At 37.7% G+C, this 9,092-nt stretch overlaps 1 protein-coding gene across 1 annotated transcript; it reads left to right on the forward strand.

Annotated features, from left to right (window-relative positions):
• Nucleotides 1–4,540: 4,540 nt before the first annotated feature.
• Nucleotides 4,541–5,546, forward strand: LOC121411468 (mothers against decapentaplegic homolog 6-like). The gene has a single exon (XM_041604222.1). It carries the CDS (start codon nt 4,640–4,642, stop codon nt 5,102–5,104), a length of 465 nt encoding a protein of 154 aa, XP_041460156.1. The 5' UTR covers nt 4,541–4,639; the 3' UTR covers nt 5,105–5,546.
• The last annotated feature ends 3,546 nt before the right edge of the window (nt 5,547–9,092 follow it).

Below are 9,092 nucleotides of genomic sequence, written 5' to 3' on the forward strand. Positions count from 1 at the left end.
TTATGACCAGAAATGAAAAGGACCTTGCTTGCCTTTTTTGAATTCTTTTTGAATTTATGTCCTTTGAAATGTTAGAGAGCACAATAGGGAGAGGGTAGACTTGCCAGTGTTGAAAAGAGGGTCATTAATAGGCCAGGGGTTTTTGAGCCCCCTATTATACCCTTAATGACCAACTAACAAAGGGTAGTTCCTGTGTGTTTACAGAGCATTACCTGGTATATGAGTGGGTCTTATATCCTACATTGGTGGACTATTATCTGATACCTCTCTATTTCCTTCCACCCTATTTCCACTAGTCCTGAATATTCATTTCAAAACCCACATAAACCCTCCATCAATATTTTGTTTGCAAAGGCAAGGAAAAGTTAGCAAGTGCAAACAAATATGCATGGAGGAGGACAACGCTGCCACTGAAGGATCTATGGCTCAGTGTGTACCCAGTTCTTGCACACACACACACAAATGTGTATTATATTGTGGGTCTTTTTCTCCCTCATTCCCCTTCTCAGTATCCCCCCTTTCCCTGTTTTACTCTTTAATAGGCATACATGGGCACTGGTACGGACCTTTGAACAAGAATAAAGAATCCGCCTCTATTGCTATCATACACAGAAGAATGCTCGCTGCTTTCTCTCCTTTCTGCTTGACTGTTTTTGTGACTGTTTCCTTCTTCTGTGGTGCATGTCAGTTGCCTATTGGGGGAGGATATGTATATAAAAGGCAGCAGTTGGAATGGAGCCCATCCAGCCTTGGCTGGCAGACTCCCTGGCTCCAGCCCACGATCTCTGGTGGTAGTGGGTCAAACCCAGCGAGCGTTTATAGTGCGCGCTCTCGGCAGTACAGGCATGTGAAAATAGGAGAGGAAGAGAGAGAGAATGGGGATGGGAGGGAGGAAAGCAAGAACAAGAGTGTGGAGGACTGATAGATAGAAGGAAAGTGTTAGGATTGGATGAATAACACTGATGTAGAGATGAATATACACAATTGATGTTTCTCCATGAGCATATGTATTTTGCAGTGTGTATACAGCCTATATAATGTATAGTGCCTATTGTAGGATGCATCGTTCAAGCCAATCCTACCGAGACTTTCGCAAAATCTAAATGAATGATAGATACTGTAAACATTTTCATTTTGATATACTTATGCAAATTCTTTGGCTATAGCAGCTGAATGCAAATCAGTAGGCCCACATGGGCCTATGATGCTAGCTTAATGAATACCTTCAAAGTTCATTGCAGTGAGAAGTAGTAGGCCTATAAAATGGCACTCTTTAATTGATTTCTTAAGACTTGTCTTTTGGGTGTTTGCTGTCTGTACATTCATATTGGATAACTATCATGCTCATAATGACTTTGATGGAAGATAAATAGATACGCTTTGACCACATATCCGTATTCCCTCCTTGGTGCCCCAACCGTCTATGATCTTGATCTTCTGTAGCCATCTTGAAACCGCCACTTTCAAAATTTAGTCTTGGTGAATGTCGCTATGCCCTATCCTTGTTTATTTTAACATCAGTTAATAAGCATTATCTTGACTTGTAAACTAATCACTTTCTATTCTTCCACTGTCATCTATACTGATAAGGGCTCTGATGATCCTAGTGCATTTTATGTGGGATATGAAATATACAAAACCTTTGTAGGCATTCGTATAGATTCTTCTAGTACATGAAAAGACAAAATGTCTTTCTCTTGCTGTATTAACTCTTCATTTTTGTTCTGATTATTAATTTGCATTACAAGTGAATACTGAAGAGACTGTGTATAGTTTCTACTCGCTCCTCGGTACTATACCATTCATGTATAGCTGTGATCAGTAGGCAGCTGCCTATTATTAATCATGTGGGGTTTGACCCAGACTGCTGGTCGTCAGCGGGCCTGGGCGGTATGACAACCAGCGCTTCTGATGTCACTAATTATGTCCCCACTATTGCTAGTCTATTCTCCATACCCCTTGCCATCAATAGTGAAGGGATGGTGGATGGTAGTGGAGAGAGTCAATATGTAGGCCTGATTAATAGAAATTCAAAATTTGTAGTTAACAATTGAGTGAGTTAGGGCCATCTGAAAGCAACAACTTATGCTGAGAAGTGGATAAAAATATGGAGTTTGGATCCTGACCAATGGGTTTTCATGTAAAAATTCTTAACTACATTGTATATCATCCAAAATATTTTTTCTTTATGAGGAAACTTAGTGGATTCATGGAAACTGAAAATTTGTAAATATTGTTTCCTGAGATACTCTAAAAACCATGCCCATGGTAAAAACACAGAAGAATACGAAAAAAGTAATGAGTAAAAAATAAACACATAAAGGCCCACTGGTATGCAAAGAATGGTTTAAAGCGGTAGTGTTTTTATTTGAAACTAAGGAGCTTTAACTTCAGTTCACCTGCTACATGTACATGTATTGCAGATTTTGGCAAAACAAATCAGCATTTTTCTGCCATTTGTTATCTTTCTGAGCTCCAGCGCTATGAATTCATTTATTTGGGATTGCTGTAAACACATGTCAAAATTTCAGTCTTATCTTCTCCCCTACTCAAAAGGAAAGAGCACCATGTCGGCTCACCTCTTGAGATGCAGTCAAAATTTGAAATATGCTCAACAGTTGCAAACATTATAGGCACTTTGGGTGTATTTTTTTACGATGATATAGGAATGGGGAATTTTGAAAGAATATGAAGAAGATGCTTGAGGAATTTGGGGAGAAAAGTGAGAGTCATGATTGCAACGTTGACCTTCTGAAGATGAAAACACAAGTTGAAAACACAAGTTACTTTGCCCCCAAGAATAACTGCTTTGAGTACATGGAAGTGACAGAGGGACAGAGAGAGAGAGAGATGAGAAAGAAGAAGAGGATAGGGATGGGGTGGCGTAGAGGGGGGGGTAGAGAGTCGGAGAGACCCCAGAGAAGTTGGGGGAATACATCAGGTTGATATCGTACCAAAGTGGAAGAGACAAGCAGGGTTGTGGTATTGTGATGTTGACTCCTGTGAGAGCAGAAGGAATCGCTTGGTCTTGGTTGATGATGGGTCGGTCGGCTTCTAGTACAGGAGGCTCCGTAATGGGATTAGTCCTGTAACTGAATTTATGGTATGTTTCAATCCAATTTGACTTCAGATGTAAAGGAGAACCTCCTTCCCTGATGCCCTTTCCAAGGGATCTGTGATTCCCCTTCAGTTCCAGCTCTGAAAAGAATATTCTCGGTCCGTATGTTTCAGTGAACTTTGGGAATAGATCACTAGTTCGCAAGGGGCAAGTAATCATTGATCATTTCTAGTGACCTGCACATGTATCTTGAACCTAAGCAGTAGCAGGGTTCATATCACATTCAATAGATATGATTTTAGAGATCAGACATTTTGCATTTTAGCATGACGCTTTGTATCAAGATTTGAAAGAAGTGTATGCAGGGCCCATAGGCAGGGCCAATATAACTGATGTGGCTCACCTGTAGGTGAATGTAGTACACATTGTATTATTTTTAGGGTTCACTGTGGAAGACTTTCCATGTTCCTCTCTTGCATAGGCCTACTTGTCTCCTTGGAAGATTCTGCTCATGAGTCAGGCCTAATATCGGTCTGTCAGCATTAGATCTTACAAGATGCCTAGGCATGATTGAAGAACTTCAGACGCCACGAATGTCAAAGGCACATTTCATTTCTTTAAACGATTATGTCAGGGAACAATTGCCACAATGTTTCTCATGCTATTCCCTCTGGGTCAGAGGCAAGCATGGTGACAACATGTTCATATCTAATGAACCATTTGTATACCACCTGTTGTTGAGTGGTCTAATTGTCCGTTTACCCTTACGAGCTTTCAAAATGTTTTGTTACCCACAACAGGGGCACTCTCCCTGATTCAAAACATGTGTTTCATTTGTCATATTATTTTTCAACCAGACAAAACGAAATTTGAGAGCGGAAACATAGAAAGATGAAATTACAAGAAATCCTGGGAGCCTGTCTTTTGAAGACTTTGACTGACACTTCTCGTAGCTTAAAAATAGGCTGTCTCTGGGAGTTTTCTGTCAGTGTTTGTTTCCTGATTGACCAACTGCTTTTTTCTTATTAAACCTTTTTATGGTATTTTTTCTTGTCTGGCACTTTCACTCTGAACTTCCATCCAATTACAGGTGTACAGACAAAGAATGATTTGGTTTTAAGACGAAAAGTATGATGGGGTGTTGAATAATGATTATTAAGATGTTAAATGAAAGAGGGCAGCTCAGGAATATGTCAATGGTGGTAACTGGTTACCTCTTAGTGCCTGTAGACAGCCTCCTGTTTAGAACACTTCTATTTCTAAGGCCCCTCTCCCTCCCACAAAAAGGTGCTAAAACTTGCTACTTAATGTCATACATGTAACTCTTGATATCAAGCTTTTTTAAGCTTTCCTCAAAATGTTTGAATACTGGTATACACATATTTTTTTTTTAAATATATGTTTTAAACACAACTGATGATATAACCTCACTATAGTGACGTTTTTGAAATGTATGCTGCTCTAATCTTCAGCAATGGCTAATCATGTCTTTTCTGTTTCCTCTTGTTCTTTGTTACAGGTGTGGACAGGAGACACTGGTGTCATGTTGCGTATTGGGAACATAGAACGCGCGTTGGACCCATGTACTCAGTATTCACAGACTCTGTAAATATCTTCTATGACCTACCTCATGGGGACGGATTCTGCTTAGGCCTGCTGAAGCGGGAGGGCCGGCCGGAGTCCGTCACGAAAATTCGACAGAAGATCGACTACGGGCTATCGATGAGTCGGGAAGAGGACGGGGTGTGGATCTACAACCGAAGCAACTATGCCTTATTTGTGAACTCCCCCGCACTGGATATACCTCACTCCAGGACATTCACGGTCCACAAACTCGCACCAGGATTCTCAATCAAAATCTACGACCACGCAAAGTCCAAGTTGTTAGAACTCATGCACCGGGAGTCGGAGCCGCCCGATGGCCCGGTGGATCCGAATTCGATACGAATCAGCTTCATCAAGGGTTGGGGACCACATTACTCTCGCCAGTTCATCACCTCGTGTCCTTGTTGGATAGAACTGATCATGACGGCACCCCCGCGGTGATGACCACCACGATGCTGATGCATTATATTACTTTTAGATCTAATATAATATTTTATATTATATATATTATATATTATAATACTTGTACATATGGACTCATTTTTACAATTGTAATTTATGGTGCCATGCATAAGTTCATTCAATTATTGTATACTCCTTTCCCTCCTCTCTTCCTTATCTCAAACTTTGCTAACAAGACTTTGTTTCTCTCCCCTCCCTTTCCTCCTTGTTTTTAAAGTTTTCTTTCTTTCATTCATTCATCATTCATCCATTCATATACCTCTGTTCTTATTCAAGTTGCCCATTCTACGGTCATGTTCGTAACACACGTACATGTGGTGTTGTTCATGTGTAGACAAACGTTACTGTTTTTTACCAGTTGAAAATATGACGAATGACAAAAGAGAAAAAATATGGTATTGAATTAATAAACTCATTAATATGCACCATGAAACTAAAAAGAAAATGTAGTCAGATTATTTCTTTCACAGTTTAATCTTTGATTTGATTTGTGTGATTTGAAGTGTGTTTCGAAATTTGGTTTGGATTTGTAACTGATAAACCAGCATTTCCTTGATAAAATTGAATTCAATTTGATGTGATATCACTCTGGAACAAAAAGAAATGTCACATGGTTACATTATGAAAAAATCAGGAGATCTACATAATGTGATTTATAAAAGAATATTGTAATAAAAAACAAGAGAATTAAACATTTTTATGAAAGCTGTCACATAAATGCAAATATTGTGAGTACTTGAATTATTATGGAATTGCCCGAATCAATATCTTACACAATGCATTGGCAAATAACTTATGTTCCAACACACAACACAGATGGTTAGTTGGGAATGAATTGGTACAGCCAAATCTTATTTTATATGAATGATCAGAAACAGTGATGTTGTATACTGTAATTGGTGGTGTTGATGTTGGGGATATGATGTTGATGGTGATGATGGTGGTTCTTATGATGATGATGATGATGGTGGAGATAATTTTGGTAAGGGTGCTGGTATCAGAGTAACGGTAATAATGATGATTTGGTGACTACAGTGATGATGGTGATGTTGATGATCATGATAAAGATGTTGATCATGGTAAATAAATGGTGTAGATGATGTCTGGAAAAAATGTTTTCTTGCTTAAACTATGCTCAAATATAGATTGCAAACAGCATGTAACCGTATATGTGCTTCAAAGTTATTTCCATCCAAACAGTTTTTTTTTTAATCTACACATGTAAACCTCCTAAAAAAATTGTTTTTATAAGGTGAACCCCTAACCAAATATCTCAATCACTCTTTGTACATTCCAAACTAATTCCCTTTAAATAGAATGAATGGTATTTAAGCAATCGGTATCTACTCAAGGTTAATAGCCCATAATTACGTTTGATGCATATTTTCTGGAAAAGAAAATGAACAACAATTTTTGACACGACCAATGGAAATAGGGTGGGTTACTTCGTGTTTGTTTGGGAGTAGAAGTGTATATAATACTGGTGGCGTTCCTGTAGATTGCTCCTATTCTTGAAGCCCAGTCTGACTGGTGCCAGCTAGGCCCCAGCTCCGCTGAGCTGAGCGACCGTGCTGCGACTGTCTACAACCACTCAGAACAAGAGTCTTCGCATGTACCACCACTGTATACGCCACTAGAGATTGCCTTGTTGTTTCCTGTTTCCTAATTTACTCTCCAGTTCTCCTGTCCGGATAGTTGACCATTCCTATAACCTATATGACTATCTACTAGACGATGACCAGGGTTTTGATGTCCAGACCACTGTCCTGGAGCCCGAGAGCGTTTTGGAGGGGGTGTGCTGATTTGGATAACAATTGGACATGCAAAAAAAGTTTACACTCCATAATGAAGGTGATTTTGGGAAGAAAGAAATTTGACCCCCCCCCAAAAAAAAAAGAGAAGGGTTTCGCTCCACAGTGAAGGTGAATTTGGTTTAATTTCTATATTTAGTGCTGTGTATACATACATAACACCCCCAGAAAATGGGGGTGCTTCAACCATGATCCTATTTAACGCACCCAGCTCCCCGTTTTCCCTGGGCAATGCCACTGTCCGTAATCATGCTCGTTTGACATTGACAAACATTTTAATACCTGGAATCAGAATATCACACCCAATGGTACTGGTACTCCAGGTTGAAAATAATATGATTTGAACGCATTAAAGGGGTGTCCAGGCTGAAAATATTTATAGCTTAATACACAAGAGTAGAAGTCACTGAGCAAAACGCTGAAAATTTCATCAAAATCGGATAACAAATAATAAAGTTATTTAAGTTTAAAGTTTAGCAATATATTGTGAAAACAGTCGTCATGAATATTCATTAGGCGAGCTGATGATGTCACATCTCCACTTTCCGTTTTCTTATGTTATTACATAAAATCATATTTTTTCATTATTTCATACTTGTGTGAATAAAATGTCTCACTTAAAATGAAATAAGTTGCAGCAATAAATATCTAATGCACTAAATCAGTTGTCAATCCATTTTTTCTAGTTCTTGGAGGAAAAAATTTGAATAAACCTAATTTCATATAATAAAATGCAAAAGAAAAAGTGGAGACGTGACATCATCAGCCCACCTAATGAATATTCATGACGACTGTTTTTACAAAATATTACTAAACTTAAAAATTCAATAACTTTGCTATTTGTTGTCCGATTTTGACGAAATTTTCGGCATTTTGCTCAGTGAATTCTACTTTATTTATTAAGCTTTAAATACTTTCAGCCTGGACCACCCCTTTAAGAAAAATCAGACAAACAAAACACTGCAAATTTGATCAAAATCGGACAACGAATATTAAACAAAGTTATGGCATTTTAAAAATTTGCATTATTCCGATGAAACAGTTCTAGGCATGTCTTCATGAATATTCAGTGAGCAAACTGATGTCATATCCCCACTTGTTCTTTTGTATTTTATTATACGAAATTAGGGTTGTTCATTTTTTTCAATAAACAGAAATATTGGAATAACTGATTAAGTGCATCAGTTATTGATTGCTCCAACTTATTTCGTTAGAATGGAGACATATTATTCACCCATGTATGAAAATATGAAAAATTATGATTTCATACATGACAGAAAAAGGAAAGTGAGATGTAACGTCATCTCATCTAATGGATATTCATGATGACGTGCATATAGCTGTTTTCCCAATATATTGCTAAACTTTAGAATTGAATTCAATAACTTCGCTATTTGTCATCAAGTTTGATGAAATTGTCGGCTTTTTGCTCTGTGAATTTTTCGCAATTCATTTAAATATACATGTAGATATTTTCAGCCCGGAGCATCCCTTTAAAGGTCAAGTCCACCTCAGAAAAATGTTGATTTAAATCAATAGAGAAAAATCAGACAAGCACAATGCTGAAAATTTCATCAAAATTGGATGTAAAATAAGAAAGTTATGACACTTCAAAGTTTCGCTTATTTTCAACAAAATAGTTATATGAACGAGCCAGTTAAATCCAAATGAGAGAGTCGATGATGTCACTCACTCACTATTTCTTTTGTTTTTTATTGTTTGAATTATACAATATGTCAATTTTTACGAATTTAGCGATTAGGACCTCCTTGCCTGAAGCACAAAATGTTAAAATAATGGAATTCCACGTGTTCAGGGAGGAATGAAACTTCATTTCACATGACAATGACGAGAAAATAAAATATTTCATATTTAATATAATAAAATACAAAAGAAATAGTGAGTGAGTGATGTCATCAACTCTCTCATTTGGATGTAACTGGCTCGTTCATATAACTATTTTGTTGAAAATAAGCGAAACTTTAAAATGCCATAACTTTCTTGTTTTACATCCGATTTTCAGTGTTATGCTTGTTGAATTATTCTCTTTTTATTAAAATCAAGTTTTTGTTGGGGTGGACTTGTCCTTTAAACAACTTATAGTCGATCCGTGACACGTTCGGTTTAAAAACTTATAAGGGAGTGTTAAAGGATTA

This window comes from Lytechinus variegatus, chromosome 3 (assembly GCF_018143015.1).
Source record: "Lytechinus variegatus isolate NC3 chromosome 3, Lvar_3.0, whole genome shotgun sequence".
NCBI classification, from domain to species: Eukaryota; Metazoa; Echinodermata; class Echinoidea; order Temnopleuroida; family Toxopneustidae; genus Lytechinus; species Lytechinus variegatus.